The sequence below is a fragment of the Dendrobates tinctorius genome, unplaced genomic scaffold, assembly GCF_039654945.1.
Source record: "Dendrobates tinctorius isolate UK_male_01 unplaced genomic scaffold, ASM3965494v1 ptg000126l, whole genome shotgun sequence".
NCBI classification, from domain to species: domain Eukaryota; kingdom Metazoa; phylum Chordata; class Amphibia; order Anura; family Dendrobatidae; genus Dendrobates; species Dendrobates tinctorius.
Window position 1 is genome coordinate 17,002,948 of NW_027361794.1, and position 22,029 is coordinate 17,024,976.

The following is a 22,029-nucleotide window of genomic DNA, read 5'->3' on the forward strand; positions in this document are numbered from 1 at the left end:
GTTCATTTTTTTTAAAGCATTCCAAAAATTCCTGTGAAGCTCCTAAAGGGTTAATAAACTTCTTGAATGTGGTTTTGAGCACCTTGAGGGGTACAGTGCTTAGAATGGTGTTGTGACGTCCATCTGGTGTGAGTCTGAGCTGCAAGTAAGACAGCACCCAGAGACAGTTTACCCCTATACAGGGATCTGGAATTACAGCGGAGCCCAAGGGGTAGCTGCCTATGAGAGCAGCGCACCAGAGCAGGACGGTCGCCAGGAAGGGATTAATAAACGGAACAGAAAGCGTAGCCAGGAGTCCAAGTCAAAACCGGGCATGCAGCAGAGGTACAAAATGGTAATCACACGATTGTGATACGGCTGGACTACACCACCGATAAAGCAGCCACAGCTGGTGACTGAGAAGAATATGTGACTTCTCCGTATTTAGTGGTTACTACTCACCTGGGTAGCCATATGTAGGAATCTCCTCTTTACACCTCTCATCACCCCTCACATATGTCTCTGTAGTATTAATATGGGTCAGATCTTCACCCTGAAACAAATATTGTAAAAGTCACAGACAGATGGAGAAGTCCCATCTATGATCAGCTCTAATCCTGCCATCTCCACCGTTCTCATTACACAAGTATAAAACATATAATACTGGTGGGTAAAACAAGACTGAGCACAAGACCTTCACAGCCATCTACACATCATAGGGGAGATCTCCTGACACCTTCTCTCCATCTACCTGGTGATCCTGAGGAACACTGGGATCTTCTTGTTTACAGTCCTGTGGAAGAAGAGGACGGGGACATCTCTCTAGTGTTGTCATCTCACTGGATAGATCTGGAGGAAACACATACAGGGACTGAATTCATTCTTTACATACAGATAATTATAGGCCGTGTGTATTTAGTCCTGTCTATTACCTGGTAATGTGAGGGGCTGGGGAACCTCCATCATGATGTCCTTGTACAGATCTTTGTGTCCTCCTAAATACTCCCACTCCTCCATGGAGAAATAGACGGCAACATCCTGACACCTTATAGGAACCTGACACATACAATGATACCGTCATCCCCCCGATACCTTCATAGTGTTACTGTGTAATGTCCCAGCATTCCCAGCAGTGTCACCTCTCCAGTCAGCAGCTCAGTCATCTTGTTGGTGAGTTCTAGGATCTTCTGGTCATTGATGTCCTCATGTATCGGGGGGTGAGGTGGAGGCCTCGTGATTGGGCTCAGGGGTCTTCTGCATCCCTCGGACACAGGGTCCTTACTGTGCTCACTAGCGGTCTTCTTCACTACTGTGTAGTCCTGGTTATGGAGAGACATTAATAAATCTCACTACAGACATTTCCAGAGTCCTCACCTCTCGAGTTCTGTCCATCTGTTATTCCCATAGATAAGAATGATGTAATGTGATGTCATCAGAATCTCTCACCTCTCCAGTAAGCCGGAAAAGGATCTCTAGGGTGAGGGGTAATATCCTCTCCGACATCTTGTCTCTGTCCATATCCATCCTTGATGGGTAAATCAGGAAAATTCTCTCATATAGAAGATCTTCACTGAGAGGATCCGATATTGTAGAGACCTGAATGAGAGATGAGCCGATGTAACATCATAAAAATCCTGTGTAATAATACAATTACTGGAGATAATAAGGGAAACATATGAGGAGATTTATTATTTTACAGTATTTAGATTCCTTCTTTACATCTACTAATACAACCTATATACACTCACTGGCCACTTTATTAGGTACACCATGCTAGTAAGGGGTTGGACCCCCTTTTGCCTTCAGAACTGCCTCAATTCTTCGTGGCAGAGATTCAACAAGGTGCTGGAAGCATTCCTCAGAGATTTTGGACCATATTGACATGATGGCATCACACAGTTGGCGCAGATTTGTCGGCTGCACATCCCTGATGCGAATCTCCCGTTCCACCACATCCCAAAGATGCTCTATTGGATTGAGATCTGGTGACTGAGGAGGCCATTTGAGTACAGTAAACTCATTGTCATGTTCAAGAAACCAATCTGAGATGATTCGAGCTTTATGACATGGCGCATTATCCTGCTGAAAGTAGCCATCAGATGTTGGGTACATTGTGGTCATAAAGGGATGGACATGGTCAGCAACAATACTCAGGTAGGCTGTGGCGTTGCAACGATGCTCAATTGGTAACAAGGGGCCCAAAGAGTGCCCAGAAAAAATTCCCCACACCATGACACCACCACCACCAGCCTGAACCGTTGATACAAGGCAGGATGGATCCATGCTTTCATGTTGTTTACGCCAAATTCTGACCCTACCATCCGAATGTCGCAGCAGAAATCGAGACTCATCAGACCAGGCAACGTTTTTCCAATCTTCTACTGTCCAATTTCGATGAGCTTGTGCAAATTGTAGCCTCAGTTTCCTGTTCTTAGCTGAGAGGAGTGGTACCCAGTGTGGTCTTCTGCTGCTGTAGCCCATCTGCCTCAAAGTTCGACGCACTGTGCGTTCAGAGATGCTCTTCTGCCTACCTTGGTTGTAACGGGTGGCAATTTGAGTCACTGTTGCCTTTCTATCAGCTTGAACCAGTCTGCCCATTCTCCTCTGACCTCTGGCATCAACATGGCATTTCCGGCCACAGAACTGCCGCTCACTGGATTTTTTTTCTTTTTCGGACCATTCTCTGTAAACCCTAGAGATGGTTGTGCGTGAAAATCCCAGTAGATCAGCAGTTTCTGAAATTCTCAGACCAGCCCTTCTGGCACCAACAATCATGCCACGTTCAAAGGCACTCAAATCACCTTTCTTCCCCATACTGATGCTCGGTTTGAACTGCAGGAGATTGTCTTGACCATGTCTACATGCCTAAATGCACTGAGTTGCCGCCATGTGATTGGCTGATTAGAAATTAAGTCTTAACACACAGTTGGACAGGTGTACCTAATAAAGTGGCCAGTGAGTGTATTTAGGCCACAGACAACAAGCAGTTTCTCCCTCGGAGACGGCAGCTGAATACGTTTCTCATAGACTCATCTTCCATAACGCTAATTCTCGTCTCATTTCCCGACACTGGAATCGGCATTAGCAATACTGCAGGAGATATTCATTACACGTGACAGGAGAAATAACTACTTCATGATGAGGACGACATCTTCATCTTCTACTACGGCTCTAGAAACATATTTGTCCAGAGTCCGTCACTGACTCCATCACCACCGGCCGTCTATATGAAGGTTTCCCGTCTTCCCCGCACTGTAATCTTCTATCACGTTAGATCTCAGGTCTGATTCACACACAGAAGTTTGAGGCTTTCATAAATTTTTTTTTTCCACAAACACAACGGACAGAAATGATCTGATCCCAAAGTCTCCATGTACAGTAATTTATGGGGTTATTTCTGCCCTTAGGCTTTCCTATACTACAAGAAAAACATCACAATAAAAACAGAAATTAAAATGTTTCTAAAGAAAATTGACTCCAACAATCGATTCTATTACTTGTTTTTCGGTGATTCCTTTGTATCTCCATTCATACTGGGGCAGCACGGTGGCTCAGTGGTTAGCACTGCAGCCTTGCAGCGCTGGAGTTCTGGGTTCGAATTCCACCAAGGACAACATCTGCAAGGAGTTTATATGTTCTCCCTGTGTTTGCGTGGGTTTCCTCCCACATTCCAAAGACATACTGATAGGGAATTTAGATTGTGAGCCCCATCAGGGACAGTGATGATAATGTGTCCGACTGGGACGGAGATTTGTCTTCCAATAAGACAATGATCACAAACATAAAGCAAAATCTACAATGGAATGGTTCACAAATAAATGTATCCAGGTGTAAGAATGGCCAAGTCAAAGTCCAGTCGAGCTGTTTGTCAAGAAAGAATGGGCAAGAATTTCAATCTCTTGATATACAAAACTGATAGAGACATACCCCAAGCGACTTGCAGCTGTAATCACAGCAAAAGGTGGTGCAACAAAGTATTAAGTTAAAGGGGTCGAATAATATTGCACGCCCCACTTTTCAGTTTTTGAAATTCCACAAACATTTAAAATAACCAATAAATTTCGTTCAACTTCTCAATTGTGTCCCACTTGTTGTTGAGTCTTCACCAAAAATTTACATTTGGTATCTTTATGTTTGAAGCATGATATGTGGGAAAAGGTTGAAAAGTTCCAGGGGGCTGAATACTTTTGCAAGGCACTGTATGTAAAATAAACCATCAGTATTGAATGTTATTCTGTCACCATGAGTGTACAGTGTCATTCTTGAGCACTCAAAATACTCAGTCTAATTGGGAATGGCCACAGCACACTTAGGGATAGATTTCTCAACCTCAGAACCTCCAAACACAGAGTAAAACAGTCCTGGTTCACATCGCAAACTCGACTTGCCAAGCGTTGCTCTAGAAGTGCTGAACGCCGATGGAGAAAAACCTGCACACCAGAAGACTTCATCCACTTCAAATTTATGTTAAGAACCTATAACTCTGCCCTTCACCTCTCCAAACGGATCTACTTCATCACCCTGATCTCGTCACTAGCCAACAACCCCAAGAAACTTTTTGACACCTTTCACTCCCTCCTCAGGCCAAAAGCACAAGCCGTTGTCACAGACATTTGTGCAGATGACCTGGCCTCCCACTTTATAGAGAAAATAGATAATATCCGTCAGGAAATCAGCTCCCAACCACCAATTGCTGTGACTGCCATCCCTCCCTGCAGTTCCTCTGGCTCACTTTCCACTTTTGATCAGATCACAGAAGAAGAAGTCTCCAGACTCCTCTCTTCTTCTCGTCCGACTACTTTCACTACTGACCCCATTCTCTCACATCTCCTCCAGTCTCTCTCTCCAGTCATCACAACTCACCTAACTACTATCTTTAATCTCTCCCTCTCCTCGGGCATTTTCCCATCCTCCTTCAAACACTATCATTACTCCATTATTAAAGAAACCCACTCTCGACCCATCCTGCACAAACTACAGACCAGTCTCCAATCCCCCTTCATCTCTAAACTTTTGGAGCTCCTAGTCTACTCCCGCCTTACCCATTTCCTCTCCACTCACTCCCTTCTAGATTCTTCACAGTCCGGCTTCTGCCCACTATATTCGACAGAAACTGCACTCATCAAAGTGACCAACGACCTTCTTACAGCAAAATGTAATGGTGACCACTCTCTGCTCATTCTTCTCGACCTTTCTGCAGCTTTCGACACTGTTGACCACTGTCTCCTCTTCTCTAGGCTCCAGTCACTAGGCATTAAGGACACTGCTCTCTCCTGATTCTCTTCCTACCTTTCTGACCGCTCCTTCATTGTTTTGTTCGCTGGCTCCACTTCATCTCCTCTTCCTCTCGCTGTCGGGGTACCTCTGGGCTCAGTCCTTGGCCCCCTTCTCTTCTCTCTCTACACGGCCCCAATTGGACAGACCATCAGCAGATTTGGCTTTCAGTACCATCTTTATGCTTATGACACACAACTATACACGTCATCCCCCGACCTTACCCCTGCAGTACTACAGAATGCCAGTGACTGTCTGTCCGCAGTCTCAACATCATGTCCGCTCTCTACCTGAAACTTAACCTTTCAAAAACTGAACTTCTTCTGCTCCTGCCGTCTACTAACCTCCATAAATCGGACACTTCCCTCTCCGTGAGTGGCACCATAATAACACCCCGGCAGCAGGCATGCTGTGTGGGTGTTATGTTTGACACCAATCTCTCCTTCACATCCCATATACAATCTCTTGCCCGCTCTTACCGCTTACACCTAAAGAACATCTCCAGAATCCGCCCTTTTCTCACCATGGAAGCAACAAAAACCCTCACTGTCGCATTGATCCATTCCCATCTGGATTACTGCAACGCTCTATTAATTGGCCTCCCTGTTACTTGACTTTCCCCTCTCCTGTCCATACTTAATGCAGCAGCCAGGGTTATCCATCTGGCTAATTGGTACTAGTGGGTCGCCCTCCCAGTGCTGTGGGGTACTCGGCACCGGGCCGGTGTCAGGGGGATGTGTCACAGCAGCGGTGACCCGGTCTGTGGCCCTGGGCGCCCAAGCAATGGGGAGATGTAGCTAATGGTAGGATAGTTCGTGACGCCACCCGTGGTGTTTGGCAAATATGGTGTTAGGCAAACGCTGCATACAGATCCACTGGGACTGATGGTAGGGTGCAGCTTAGATGGTAAAGCTCCCACAGGTGGAGCTGTAGTCCCAGGGCAGTGTAGATGTAGCTAATAAAGTAACTTGGCACTCAACTGAATAATCCTTTGCAAATTAGATTTATTTTATAATTTATTGCAGTCCTGGAAACGTTTCGGCCTATTATCGGCCTTCCTCAGGGCCAGCTGACGAGCGGGGGAATACCGCGTCCCACCTGTGTATGCCACCTCCATATCTAAACAAGCTTCATATGGACCCATTTACCTCCTGGACTATACAGCACTAGTTTCAAACAGATTAAGCGTCCATGATACCTCCAAGGAGATTTATACATTTCTCTATGTATGGTTATATATTCCTTTTTGCAAGCAGACTGAGGAAGGCCGATAATAGGCCGAAACGTTTCCAGGACTGCAATAAATTATAAAATAAATATAATTTGCAAAGGATTATTCAGTTGAGTGCCAAGTTACTTTATTATTCACTTTGGTCTGGGTAACCTACTTGCGCACCCTGCGGTAGTGCCACGCTATATTTGACACAGTGTAGATGTAGCTGGCACGGGGATGTAGCAGTGCCGAAAGCATAGGGAACAGACAAGACACAGCGGTTGTAGTTTCTGTACCTTTACTGAGTATATGCAGTCCAGAGTCCTGATTACAGATGGTATTGCAGCAGGTTAGCCTGGAAGCAGATCAGGATTCTCTCTCAGCAGAAGGGCTGTGCAGTCTCCTTCCTAGCGCTTTGTAGTGTGAAGCACTCCAGTGCTTAGTTACTCTGAAATGCCTCTCTTCAGATGTTCCTAGAACTTTACTTGTATGACAGACAGCTGTAGCCTCTCTCGGGGATTCCTCTCCTGAGCCCTAGCTCACTAGTCCATTGCTGTTGTGTCCCAAGTCTTTGCTGGGAGCAGGGCATTTACAGCCTCCTACTCCTCTGGTATGTGGTAGGACCGTCAGTATCCGTACCACTGTGGAGACCAGGCTCCAGTTCTGTGCGCTCTCAAGCTGAGGGAGCTCGCCTTCTGCAGCTCAACCTCTCAGCTTCGCACCTCCCGTCTGCACACTTCACCCTCCGCAGACTATCTGACCCTTCTTCCTCCTGGCCCGCAGAGGACACTCCTCTCCAGAATCCTGGTTCAGAGTTCCCCCTGCTAGCCCGGAATGGAACTGTGTTGCATGCATTAGGTTAACTGCTGGAGAGACCCATCACTGCTTCCAAGACTGGCATCACTCTCCCCTGGAGGAAGGCAAAGCTAGTGTGGCGACCATACTCCTGGGGGCGCCACATTCCCCCCTAGTGCAAGTCAGCACTCCTGGGCTGAACAAAAACATGAAAAACAACATATAAACATTTAAACAACAATAATTGTACAAGATTTGAAAAAGAGAAAAATGTACAAAAACCAAGAGCTCAAAAATGGTCCTATGATGACAAGTCCAACATCAATGTCCATGGTCCATTCCTAGCAAATGGTAAATATATACAAAGAAAGTTTTTGACCACACACAAGTCCTGTGGTTCAGTGTCCATGAAACAAATCTCCAAAGGAAACTCTTACAGGTTACCTGTAGGCACAAAGCTTGAAAAACAGTTACATATTTACATTCAATTTCAATATTCACATTTTACTTTACTTTATATATGGTATCTAACTGGTAGTATGCCTTGTGTGGTGCGAGTGGATCTGCGTAACTCTAATGTGGGTAAACTGGGTAGCATTCTCCTATGGACTCTTAGACTCACCATGGGTGCAACAGGTTCACCACTGGCAGGGCGAGGGTTCTCTGGCTCCACTGCTGGTGTGGCCTCTGTTGCCTGATTTTCTCGATCTTCAAGGTCTTCTTGAGTCCTATTCTCCTGTGCTTCTACTTGGGGAAATAACAACACTGGCACCATGATTGCATCATTAACTCTAGTCCAATTCGCAGGGAACTCTCCCAGCACGGTACTGACTGTCTTTTCTTCCTCTGTAGGTGGGATGTTATCTGCTCCTCCCGCTTTTTCTTTCAACTGGTCAGGGCATAACTTCAAGTGATCCCTGGATACCGCTGCTGAGGTCTCTCCTTCATCTTTGCTAACAAGGCATACTTTGGCATTATCAAAGTTCGAGGGCAGAATTGTATAGGGCTCCTCTTCCCATTGATCATCCAGCTTATGCAGTCTTCTTTTTCTCTTGAGAACTTGTTCTCCCAGCGAAAAAGGAACAGTAGGTGCATTTTGGTTATAAAGACTCTACTGCTTCTGCCTTGCCTGAGCCAGACTCTTCTCCACACACTCCTGTACCCTTCTGTACTGCTGCTGCCTCTCCTTGTCCCAGTCAGCATCTGGTGATGTTACTTCAGGCGTCAGGACTCCCATGTCCAAGTCAAAAGGCAGCCAACAGGCCTTGCTCTCATCAGGTACGCTGGAGTACAGTTGGTAGAGTTCACTGGGATATGGTTGTAGAGATCTACCAGTCGGGTAACTTTTCTGGCCACAGATTTCTCTCTTCCAAGGGCAATGTCTTCAGTAAATCAATCACTACCTGGTTCATCTTCTCGAACATGCCGTTGGTCTGTGGGTGATAAGGTGTTGTCCAGATCTTCTTACAACCATACAAGTTGCAGAACTCATGGAACACTTCTGCCTCTAAAGCTGGACCTTGATCTGTGAGTACTCTTTCAGGATACCCATGTGGCCTACAGAAGTGCTGTTGGAAGGCTCTGGCCGCTGTCCTGGCCGTTAGATCTTTGATGGGCACAACCACCAGGAATCTTGAATAGTGGTTCACAATGGTAAGGGCATAGAGGTAGCCTGATCGGCTTGGAATCAGCTTCACATGGTCTGGTCCAGGGCTACCAACTCCAGGGGCTGTTTGGTGATGATTGGCTGTAAGGGAGCTCTCTGGCTGTCTCGATCCTTTCTGCGCAGGTTACACTGTCCACACTCCCAGCACCACCTCTCAATGGCCTTCCGCATGCCAGTCCAGTAGAACCTCTCTGGGAGCAATGTTTCCAACTTCTTCCAACCAAAGTGTCCAGCTCCTTTGTGGTATGCTCCTAGGACCATTGATGCATCTCTCTTTGGGACCACCACCTGCCAGACCAGCTCATGTGTGCGGACATTGATACTCCTCCGACACAGCTTCCCTTCTTAAATGAGCAGCTGACCTCTCTCCTTCCACAACTGATGAGTTTCTTCAGGAGCATTCAACTCTGGCGTGAGTCACCTTGTGTCAGCAGCTCTTTCACCAGGCGGACTGCAGGGTCATTATCTTGCGCTTCTGCCCAATCATGATGGGGCAACGGATTCAGAGTGACTTCCTTCAAGCCAGGCCGCCTGTTTCTCACTCCTTGAGCACGTTGGGTCGCCAGTGGCCGGTGGAAGGGAGGCAATTCTACCTCTTCCAGAGCCTCAGGGTCTTCTCCTGCATCTGGCAGATTAGGCATCCTGGATAGCGCATCAGCATTGGCATTCTTGTGCCCTGCCCGGTACTTGATGGTAAGCTCATAATTGGATAACCGAGCCATCCATCGCTGCTCCAGTGCTCCTAGCTTGGCAGTGTCCAAGTGGGTCAACGGGTTGTTGTCCGTGAAGATTGTAAATTTGGCAGAAGCTAGGTAATGCTTGAAACTTTCGGTGCCAGACTATGGCAAGGAACTCCAGCTTGAAAGAACTGTAATTATCCGGGTTCCTCTCAGTGGGATGCAGCTTCCTGCTGGCGTAGGAGATCACTCTCTCTTTTCCATTCTGTACCTGCGATAGTACTGCTCCTGATCCCATGTTGCTGGCATCCGTGTACAGCACAAAGGGTTTGTCATAATCTGGGTAGGCCAGAACTTCGTCACCTGTGAGAGCCATCTTCAATCTGGTGAAAGACCTCTCCAACTCTTCAGTCCATTCAAATGTGGAATTCTTCTGCTTGCCTTTCTTGGACTGCCCCACCAGAAGGTTTTGCATCGGGGTGGCTATTTCAGTAAAGCCTTTGATGAATCTCCGGTAGTAACCTACCAATCCAAGGAATTGGCGTACCTCATGGAGGTTGCTGGGCTTCGTCCAGTCCCGGATGACCGTGTCCTTGTCAGGATCTGGTGCCACACCTTCTGCACTGACCACATGACCGAGGTACTGTACCTTAGGCTTCAGGAGGTGGCATTTTGAAGGCTTCACTTTCAGGCCAAAATTGGACAAAGCTTCATACACTTCGGCCAGGTGTTCCAGATGCTCTTCATAAGTCTTGGAGAAAACAATGACATCATCCAGGTACAACAGGACTGTTTCAAAGTTCATGTGTCCCAGGCAACACTCCATCAGCCGGTGAAAGGTTCCTGGAGCAGTGCAGAGCCCAAATGGCATATAATTGAACTCACAGAGACCCATTGGAGTGGTAAATGTGGTTTTCTCCTTGTCTGCCTCTGCAACGGGAACCTGCCAATACCCACTGGTGAGATCCAAGGTGGAAAAGTAGTTAGAAGTTTTAAGTGCAGCTAATGACTCTTCAATTCTAGGCAATGGGTAGGCATCTTTATGTGTGATACTGTTAATTTTCCTGTAATCAACACACATTCTCATAGTACCATCCTTTTTCTTTACAAACACTATTGGAGCTGCCCATGGGCTACAACTGTCCCTAATGACCCCAGCTTCCTTCATCTCTTTCAACATACTCTTAGCACATTGGTACTGTGTTGGGGGTATAGGTCTGTACCTCTCCTTTATGGGTGGATGGTCTCCAGTGGGGATATGATGTTGCACCCCTTTTGCCTGCCCAAAATCCAGTGGGTGTTTGCTGAATACTCGCTCATACTCTTGTGTCACTCTGTAAACCCCATTTCTCTGATATGAAGGTGTAGAGTCAGTTCCCACCTGCAGTTGCTGGCACCACTCTTCTAGCTGCTTCACAGGGCCATTGTCCTCCACTGGATCGGATGAGACCAAAGGCTCTGCTGCCTGCAATGAGTTGCCGTGGGTGGCACGGTGGCTCAGTGGTTAGCCCACCAAGGAAAAGATCTGCAAGGAATCATAGAATCATAGAATCGTAGAGTTGGAAGGGACCTCCTGGGCCATCTGGTCCAACCCCCTGCTCAAAGCAGGTTTTGCTAAATCATCCCAGTCAGATGTCTGTCCAGCCTCTGTTTGAAGATTTCCATTGAAGGAGAACTCACCACTTCTCGTGGCAACCTGTTCCACTCATTGATCACTCTAACTGTCAAAAAGTTTTTTCTAATATCTAATCTGTGTCTCCTCCCATTCAGTTTCATCCCATTGCTTCTAGTCTTTCCTTGCGCAAATGAGAATAAAGTTGATCCTTCTACAATGTGACAGCCCTTTAGATATTTGTAGACAGCTATTAAGTCTCCTCTCAGTCTTCTCTTTTGCAAACTAAACATTCCCAAATCCTGCAACCTTTCCTCATAAGACAGGGTTTGCAGACCGGTCACCGTTCTGGTCGCTCTTTTCTGAACTTGCTCCAGTTTGTTGATGTCTTTTTTAAAATGTGGTGCCCAAGACTGGACACAATATTCCAGATGAGGTCTGACCAAAGAGGAGTAGAGGGAAATAATGACTTCACGTGATCTAGACTGTATGCTTCTGTTAATACATCCTAGAATTGCATTTGCCTTTTTTGCTGCTGCATCACACTGTTGACTCATATTCAGTCTGTGATCTATTAGTATACCCAAGTCTTTTTCACATGTGCTGTCACTTAGCCCTATTCCTCCCATTCTGTATATGCTTTTTTCATTTTTATTGCCCAGATGTAGTACTTTGCATTTCTCCCTGTTAAAAACCATTCTGTTAGTTGCTGCCCACTTCTCCAGTTTATTTAAATCTTTTTGAATTCTCTCTCTCTCTTCTCTAGTATTAGCTATCCCTCCTAGCTTTGTGTCATCAGCAAATTTAATCAGTTTACCCTCAATTCCTTCATCTAAATCGTTGATAAAGATGTTGAACAATACAAGGAGTTTGTATGTTTCCTCCCACATTCTAAAGACATACTAATAGGGAATTTAGATTGTGAGCCCCATTGGGGACAGTGATGATAATGTGTGCAAACTGTAAAGCGCTGCGGAATATGTTAGCGCTATATAAAAATAAAGATTATTATTATATTATTAACAGTGAGCAGTTTAGCAACTGTGGCGTACCGAGGTATTGTGTCTTCCTCCTCCCCACAATTCAGAAGGTGTACAGGTACTCTCCCCTTTCGTACATCAACCACCCCTCTGGCTGTCAGGACAGTGGGCCTGCTATCTGAATATACTGGCTCTACCAATGCCTGGTAATCCTGCCCTCTGAGCCCTATGGCTGCCCGACACCAAACCATCATTTCACATCTGGGGGGTATTACAATGGGAAAAGCATCACTCACTCTGACACTGCCAATCTCTCCACCAGAGAGTTCTACCTGTTGCCTTTGCATCAGGGCTCGGATCTCCTTCTGCAGGACTCTTTGTTCTCCGGAACCAGCAGTCTCAGCCACCTGTTGCAACAAGACAATAACCTCAGACAGACAGTTTTCAATTACATTTGTACCAAGAGTCATCATGGGATTACATTCACATCGGTCAATATCAACAACTATTAAACCTTGAGACTTTAGCTACACCCGCCCCACTTTAACAGAAATTTCTTTACATCCTATCTGCGGTAAAGACTGACCATTACTAGCAACTACTGTCAGTTCATCAGTTGGGCCACGGGTAAGCTCTGAGTCAGCCCAATATCTCTTGTACAGAATGTACAGCATAGTGGTCACCTGGGAGCCAGTGTCCAGCAAAGCGTTCATGGGGATGCCGTCAATCACCACAGGAAGGATCGGTCTCCCTCCCACATACTTGGCTCTCCTGTTCTTTGGGCCTGCTGAACCTACTCCTGGGGGTTGGCCCTTTGCCCCAGGGGTTGCACGTTTAAAGGACAGTACCTGGCCAGATGACCTGCCTTGTAGCAGCGCCGACAGATGGGACGTCCGTCCTGGTCATAGCGATCATTGTTTCTTCCTCGAAGTGGCGGGGTTCTCCTCCTCCGGAGCCACGGGACATCCTCTGGACTGGAAGCAAGCTGGACCTTTTCTTTGGAGGAATCCTGCAGGGACTGCACAGTTCTGGTGAGTGCAGCCATTCCATTGGTCAGCTCCTGGACCTGAAGACGCAGCTCCTCTGTAGGATCTTTATCCAGGGTCTGGGCATCAGTCACCACAGTGATGGAAGGAAAGGATGTAGCTTCCTGATGGTAGGTGATCGCCGGGCGCCTAGGGGGCGCTGGACGGCTGTCAGAGGATTCCTGTAGTACCCGGATAGCCCTGTCCTTGAAATTAGCAAAGTCCAGATCAGGGTCTTGCAGGGTTAAAATACGTAACTGCCCTCTGTGGGTACTGGACAGGAGCCTTTCAATGAACTGCTCCTTTAACAGTTGATCTTCTTCCGTTACACTGTCAGGGTCAACTTGTTTAACTGCTCGCAGCGCCTCCTGCAGGTTGAGAGCATAGTCTCTGATACTGTCCTGTGCCCTCTGTTTACAGCCAAAGAACCTCATCTTGATTTCAGCTGTAGTGCGGGTGTCAAAAGTGCTCTTCAGCTTGGCCAGGACCTTTGCAACATCTCTTTATCAGTTCCCTGCCAGGCTTTCACCTCCCTCAGTGCTGCACCCGTTAGCTGTCCAATCAGGATATTCACTTTCTGGCTTTCAGACTGGGGGTAACCTTTAAACAAGCTGCACAGTCTCTCTTTAAATTCACTCAGGGTATGTGACTCACCCGAGTACTGCGGTAGCCAGGCCGCTCCCGGTATGTAGGGCATGGATAGCGGCATTATGGGGACCGCTGCGGCGGGTGCTCCTCCTGTTAGTACCGCGGGGTTGGCAGCGGCGTCTGCCGCTGCATTGGCTTGTGGCGCAGGCATTCTCTCCCCCCTAGTTAACGTTAGCCAGGGCCGGGGGTTGCAGGAGCTCACCGGCGGCCGCTTCGCAGGCCCGACGCTCCGGGCTGTAGGCCTTAGCTCCTCCTCCTCTTGCACGCTGTCCTCTCTTCCCTCGCGGCACTTCTCTTCTTTGCACTCTGCGGCAGGCTCCTCCCACGAAGGCCGCCCCTCTTTCTTCCCGCACGCGCCAAGCAGCACGGCAATGGCGGCAAATGGCGCCAAATTCACACAGTTCACAAACATAGTCTATGGCACACAGGACCCGGGGATACCGGGCTCCGTGATCCTGTTCGTGACACCAAATTGGGTCGCCCTCCCAGGGCTGTGGGGTACTCGGCACCGGGCCAGTGTCAAGGGGATGTGTCACAGCAGCGGTGACCCGTTCCGTGGCCCTGGGCGCCCAAGCAATGGGGAGATGTAGTTAATGGTAGGATAGTTCGTGACGCCACCCGTGGTGTTTGGCAAATATGGTATTAGGCCAACGCTGCATAAAGATCCGCTGGGACTGATGGTATGTGCAGCTTAGATGGTAAAGCTCCCCACAGGTAGAGCTGTAGTCCCAGGGCAGTGTAGATGTAGCTGGCACGGGGATGTAGCAGTGCCGAAAGCATAGGGAACAGACAAGTCACAGCGGTTGTAGTTTCTGTACCTTTACTGAGTATATGCAGTCCAGAGTCCTGATTACAGATGGTATTGGAGCAGGTTAGCCTGGAAGCAGATCAGGATTCTCTCTCAGCAGAAGGGCTGTGCAGTCTCCTTCCTAGCGCTTTGTAGTGTGAAGCACTCCAGTACTTAGTTACTCTGAAATGCCTCTCTTCAGATGTTCCTAGAACTTTACTTGTATGACAGACAGCTGTAGCCTCTCTCGGGGATTCCTCTCCTGAGCCCTGGCTCACTAGTCCATTGCTGTTGTTTCCCAAGTCTCTGCTGGGAGCAGGGCATTTACAGCCTCCTACTCCTCTGGTATCTGTGGTAGGACCGTCAGTATCCGTACCACCGTGGAGACCAGGCTCCAGTTCTGTGCGCTCTCAAGCTGAGGGAGCTCTCCTTCTGCAGCTCAACCTCTCAGCTTCGCACCTCCCGTCTGCACACTTCACCCTCCGCAGACTATCTGACCCTTCTTCCTCCTGGCCCGCAGAGGACACTCCTCTCCAGAATCCTGGTTCAGAGTTCCCCCTGCTGGCCCGGAGTGGAACTGTGTTGCATGCATTAGGTTAACTGCTGGAGAGACCCATCACTGCTTCCAAGCCTGGCATTACCCTCCCCTGGAGGAAGGCAAAGCCAGTGTGGCGACCATACTCCTGGGGGCGCCACACTCGGACGCGTCCGCTCTTCGCCAATCGTTACACTGGCTGCCCATTCATTAAAGGATCCAATTCAAAGTACTTGTTCTCACCCTCAAAGCTCTCCACAGTGCGGCACCCCCTACATCTCCTTCCTCATTTCTGTCTATCGGCCTAACCAACCGCTGCGCTCTGCAAGCAACTTTTCAAATAACTTCTGCACTAATCCGCACCTTCCACTCCCGACTCCAAGATTTCTCCCGTGCTGTGCCAATCCTCTGGAATGCTCTACCCCAAGAAATTAGGACTATCCATAATTTACACAGCTTTAGGCGCTCCCTCAAAATGCATTTGTTCAGAGCGGCCTATCACGTTCACTAATCAGTCATTTTATGTGTAAGTGTGTATGTGTAGCCCATTCACTATCTCAATCTATCCCTTACTCCCTCAAGATGGCTGGACCATCAATGTAAATACATCATTGTAAATACACACCTGTACTCTGCATCTCCCCCACTTCATTGTAGATTGTAAGCTCTTCGATCACCCGCAGGGCAGGTGTGGGGATCACTCGGTACCAGGCCGGTGTCTCAAAGGGATGTGTCACGGTGGCAGTGACCCGGTCCATGGCCCTGGGTTTCCATGTAAAATGGGTGAAATGGAATAGAGTTTATATGTAGGTAGTTCGTGATGCCACCTGTGGTTTCTGATCAGATATGACCAGCGCTGCAGTGCAGAACCTCTGGGACAAATGGTGTGGTGCAGCAAAGATGTAATAGCTCTCCACAGGCAGAACTGTGGTCCCAGGGTAGATGAGTAGTAGGTGTTTAGGTAGATTGTGTAGTGTTAGGCAGAGAGATGTAACAGTGCTGAATAGGTTGGCGCAGGAATAAGGCAATGACACAGCTGAGTGCAGTTCCAATTCTTTTACTCACATTTCTGGCACAGACAGATGCCCGCTTCAGTGCCGCAGCCTCCACGTTAGGGACTCAGCCAGCTCCCAGGCAGATGGAATACACCCTTCCAGCACTCCCTTCCAAATGTGCCTTTTCTGAACATCTCCTTTCTATCGCTAATCTGAAGTACTCGTAGTTCTGAATTACACTCAAGTTCCTCCTTCTTGATGTTACTTAAACTCCACTCGTATGATAAGCAGCTGTAGCCTGCTTCGGGGACTCCATACAATCATGTCCTGGCTCACACACGTTGCCACTATGTCTTCGAGTCTTAGGTGGGAATAAAGTGGTCACAACTTCTATTCCTCCAGTTTCTGCTGCAGGATCATTAGTATCTCACATAGCCTCGGATACCGGTGCCTGGCCTTGGTGCAATGAACTTAGGAAAGGGCTCTGCACTAGCCCTAATCCCCAGTCTCTCTCCTCCTCACGTTCCGTGCTTATCTATCTTCCTTCTGAACAACTGATCCTTCTTTCTTCCTCTTTCCTTGCTAACAGCTCCAGCTCACAGGAGGCTGCTGCATCTCCGTCCTTTCCCTCCTTCCCCCGTAGGGGAACTGACCTAACTTCTTGTTAGCTTTCCCCTCTAGTGTTTCTAAGCTCCACCCACCACCCAGCACCCTTCATGAACCAAAGCAGCTGCCATAAAGGGTGCTCTGCTGTTCTAAGGTGTCTGTGCTGGATGTAGGTGTTGGAGGCTGGTCAGGTGTTACCATCTTACCTGGGAAGTGGGATACTACACCTCAGGAGGAGGTGCAGTACCTCTGTGGCGACTGAACCCTCAGGGGCGCAACACTCTCATGAGCAGGGTCATCTTATTTTGCTCTAATTATTGTATTGTTAACGTTGTTACTTATGAATTGTGTTTTGAAACTGTTAAACTGTAAAACGCTGCAGAATATGTTGGCGCTATAAAAATAAAGGTTTATTGTTATTATTATTTATCCTAACCAAATTTCCATAACACTATGAGGGCAACTGATTCCTTGCTGTGGCACTGCATCTTTAGTTCTCTGTAGGAGAACTTGTATCCCAGCTTGGTGACACTGTTGCTTCCTCTCTAGTACAGACAATTGTTTGCATAAATCTTGTTTGTCTAAGATAAGGAGTCCTACCTTACCTTAATTCCCTTTAATTCCCAGGGAAAGGTTCCATACTGTTTAGCTCAGAACAAGTGGCCAACTTAAAGACATCATCCTGCTGCTCTCCATAGTGAAGTCTTATCCCTTTAACCCCTCCTCGATATGCTATGGAAGCTGCATTCCCGCAGAGCGCCATATATGTAGAGCGCCGCTATTTCCAGTCACCGCACTGCATCGCAATGGGTAATTCCTAGTACATTCGAGACGCGTATGTTGCATTGTTGGTGACGTCCGTTTTTCTTTTGCAAAAAAAGAATTATTTGCATAGATACAATTTTTAGGTAGTGCATTACAGGAACATACTGTACGTTGCATTGTTAGTGACGTCCATTTCTCTTTTGCAAAACAAAAAATAGCGTTGGGTGAATTTACAGGGAGGGCATTAGTGTAGTGAAAGTCTCTAATTTATTTTAGACAAACTTTTTTTGTTACATCTGATTTTTCTTTTCATTTTTTTCTTCTACTTTTCGCTCTCTACTTCTTATAATATACAGTATTAGACAAGCCCCATACATTACACATGTAAAGAGCACCACTTACATAAACATTTCTGGGGTTTTGAAAAATAAAATAAAAATGGCTTATTTGTCAAGAAGACACTATTCACCAGAGGAGGCATACCCTTCCTTGCCTCTGACACGGATTCAGGCAGTGGGGAATATTCCACATGCCTCTATTCATCATCCTCCTCCTCATCTAGTGAGGAAGGACCCCCAGCAAGGCACCCTAGTACACAAGCAACCCCTGCAGCAATCACTCCCATATACATTGCCCGAAATTCCGGATTTCATCATCAGCTCAGGAATCCAGTTTGATGTTACAGGCCTCACTGACATTGACTTCTTCAAATTTTTTTTCAACGAGGAAATAATAAATCTTATGGTGGCCCAGACAAACTTGTATGGCGATCAATTTTTCATCCAAAATTCCACATCATCATACATCAGATGGACCGTCGTAAATGCAGCAGACATTATGAAATTTTGGGGAATTTTGCTGCATATGGGCATAATCAGAAAACCAGAGCTTCGACATTACTGGAGTACTGATATTCTCTACAGCACACCTGTATTCTGTATGGCCATGACAAGGACATGATTTGCAGGGATCCAAAACTTTGCATTATAATGATAAGGCGCAATGTCCTCCCGGAGACGACCAAAACTTTGATCGTCTATATAAAATTCGGCCAATAGTTGAACACTTCAGCAGAAAATTTGCTGAGGGGTACAACCTCCAAAGGGACATTGCTATTGATGAATCTCTGGTTCATTTCAATGGGAGGCTAAATTTCTGACAACACCTGCCCAGTAAGAGGGCCAGATACAGAATTAACCTGTACAAACTGTACGAGAGGATACACACAACAATTTAGGGTCTACGAGGAGAAGGACACCCCAATTGAACCCCTGAATGCTGCCCTGTCCTGGAGGTGAGAGGGAAAATTGTGTGGGAATTGCTGCACCCTATGCTGATTAAGAGTTATCACCGCTATACTGATAACTTTTACAGCAGCATCCCACTTTTCAAGACCTTTCTGTTAGAAGAACAAGTTGCATGTAGCACAGTGCGGAAAAAGTCAGAGGACTCCCTAAGCCACTAATTGGACAATTGCTGAGAAAGGGGCACAGCATAGCCCAGTGCAGCGACAACATAATGGTGATCAAGTATAAGGACAAATGGGATGTTCTTATCCTGACCACCATACACTGTGACAACAGCTCCCTTGTCACCGTTTGTGTTATCACAACACAAGTCCCAAAGCCAGATTGTATGATGGATCGCAATTGGTACATGGGGTGTAGATCTCTCAGATCCCTCAAACCATACAGTGCCATGTGAAAAGCTAAAGTATGGTACAAAAATTAGCAGCGCACATTGTACAGATGGCGCTGTACAATGCTTTTGTGCTGTTCTGATCTGTAGGCAATACGGAGACCTTCCTTCAGTTTCAGGAGGTAGTCATTAAGGCCCTAATGTTTGGCATTCAGGAATGTGAGGATCCCAGTACTTCTGAAACTGATAGTGCCCGTATTGTCGCAGGACAACATTTTTCGGGACAAGTTCCCCAAACAGCAAATCAAGGAAGATCACAGAAACGGTGCAGAGTATGCTCCAAGAAGGGAATCCGAAGGGACACAATTTACCATGGTGAATCTCGCCTTGAGACCCTGGTCTTTGAATTAAGGATTGGTTCAAAGCATACCACATGTCCACAAATTAATAAAATTAGTTTTTATACTGTTGACACAACACACTTTTATAATCTGATGTACTCTACACACCTTACACAAAACACCACATTATAAATTCATACACCAGTAAAACCAAAAGCATTATAATCATTGTTATAAAATTATACCTTCAGATAAATTCCTCGAAGGGTGCAGTTTCCAAAAATTGGGTCACTTGAGGGGGATTTCCACTCTTTAGGCACATCAGGGGCTCTGCAAATGCAACATTACGCCCACAGACCATTCCATCAAAGTCTGAATTCCAAAATGTCACTCCTTCCCTCCTGAGCCCCGACCTGTGCCCAAACAGTGGTTTTCCTACACATATGGGGTATCGGGGTACTCAGGAGAAATTGCATAATAACTATTGTGGTTCATTTCTCTTGATATCCTTGTGAAACTAAAAAATCAGGGCTAAAAGATAATTTTTGTGGAAAAAAGTGTTTATTTTCACGCCTCTACGTTATAAACTTCTGTGAAGCACTTGGGGGTTCAAAGTGCTCTCCACACATCTAGATAAGTTCTTTGAGGGGTCTAATTTCCTAAATGGGGTCACTTGTGGGGTCACTGTTTAGGCACATCAGGGGCTATTCAAATGCAACATGGTGTAATCTCTGAATTTCACCTAATTTTGCAATGAAAAAATCAAACGGTGCTCCTTCCCTTCCGAGACCTGCCTTGTGCCCAAATAATGGTTCTCCCCCACACGAGTTATCGGCATACTGAGGAGAAATTGCACAACAACAATGGTGTGGTCCATTTTCTCCTGTTACCCTTCTGAAAATGAAACAAATTGGGGCTTAAAGATCATTTTTGTGACTAAAGAGTTTAAATGTTCAATTTTTCCTTCCATGTTGCTTCAGTTCCTGTGAAGCACCTGAATAATTAATAAACTTCTTGAATGTAGTTTTGAGCACCTTGAGGGGTGCAGTTTTTAGAATAGTGTCACTTTAGGGAATTTTCTGTTATATAGACCCCTCAAAGTGACTTCAAATGTGAGGTGGTTCCTAAAAAAATGGTTTTGTAAATTTATAAAAATGAGAAATCGATGGTTAACTTTAAACCCTTATAACTTCCTAACAGAAGAAAATTATGTTTCAAAAATTGTGTTGGCATAAAGTAGATATATGGGAAATGTTATTTATTAACTACTTTATGTGACTTGACTCAGATTTAAGGGCATAAAAATTAAAAGCTTGAAAATTTCAAATTTTCACCTACTTTCCAATTTTTCACTAATAAACATAGTCATATCAAAGAAATTTTACCACCATCATGAAGTACAATATGTCATGAAAAAACTTCTCAGAATCAACGGGATCCATTGAAGGTTCCAGAGTTATTACCTCATAAAGTGACAGTGGTCAGAATTGAAAATATTGGCCTTGTCAGGAAGGTGAAAACAGGCTTCGGGGTTAAATAAACCCTATAGGGCCACATGGAAGACACTAAAGAATACTTTATAATATTTAGGGGGCGGCAATAATCTAAGTGCTCCCTCCTATAACAACTCTCTCTGAGCTGCCTCCTGAGGACGGTGTGCCGAGCATCGCGTCACTGGGTCTCCTACACATCCGATAACGTGATGCGGCCGGACAGTCACAGTAATGTCAGGAGCCAACATGGCCACAGCATTACCGTGTATGGCGTGCAATCCCCGCATGGTTATTGGCTGGGAACTCGAGCATGGCGCTCCATCACCTGCGATAATCGAGTAACAAGCTTCTCCGAGCTCCGATGCCTGATCGAGTAGTGGAAAGCGGCTCACTCATCACTAGTATCTACATTATTGTGCTGGAGCGGAGCTAGGAGAGAAAGAATCACATTGTGTGAGAACTTCTCTGGGCTTCTGTCCTCTCATCCTGCAGTTGTGTGAATGGGTCTAATGTGGAGCCGGGAACCAGCGAAGCCGCATTCTGTCCACACAGAGATCCCAAAAGAGTCTGAAGGGGTTAATGTCCACCCCCCCCCCCCATTCAATAATGGGAAATATCCACATACCTCCACCCGCAGAACTGCACTCCACATATATGGCTGTTTCGTGCGCACAGGACCTGTGATGAGGTCACAGGAGGGGAGGAGTCAGGGGGTCACATGATCAGGGGCCTCAGTCTATACAGGACTCCGCTGTGCTGACAGGTATTCAGCTTTTCTGCTGGAGTTGCTCCTTTAAGAACAGGTAACGTTGCAAAAAGTAAAACAATTCCCCCCATTAAGTGATTGGATCCTTCCAGATCTGTGAAAGATCTCAGTGATATTACAGATGGGAGTTTCCATGTGCGCTTGATTCAGGGGTGATCCTGGTGCTGAATGAGCCGTGCGGCCTCCATCTTAGAGAGCGTCCACAATCCCAGACGACGTAGCGGCCGGAGCAAT

General features: G+C 46.6%; 1 protein-coding gene across 2 annotated transcripts in view; it reads right to left on the reverse strand.

Annotated features, from left to right (window-relative positions):
- Positions 1-21,701, reverse strand: part of LOC141047055 (uncharacterized) — a 44,490-nt gene extending 22,789 nt beyond the window's left edge. Inside the window, exons 1-7 of one of the 2 annotated variants that reach the window (XM_073541986.1) lie at positions 21,655-21,701; positions 12,529-12,603; positions 1,426-1,575; positions 1,119-1,298; positions 912-1,035; positions 731-828; positions 442-532 (exon numbers count right to left, since the gene is read on the reverse strand). In XM_073541986.1, coding sequence (XP_073398087.1) covers positions 442-532; positions 731-828; positions 912-1,035; positions 1,119-1,298; positions 1,426-1,575; positions 12,529-12,603; positions 21,655-21,681 — 745 coding nt within the window. In that variant the 5' untranslated portion in view covers positions 21,682-21,701. Of the gene's footprint in view, positions 1-441; positions 533-730; positions 829-911; positions 1,036-1,118; positions 1,299-1,425; positions 1,576-12,492; positions 12,604-21,654 lie in introns of both variants that reach the window. The other variant, XM_073541985.1, reaches the window with a different exon arrangement.
- Between the last annotated feature and the right edge of the window lie 328 nt (positions 21,702-22,029).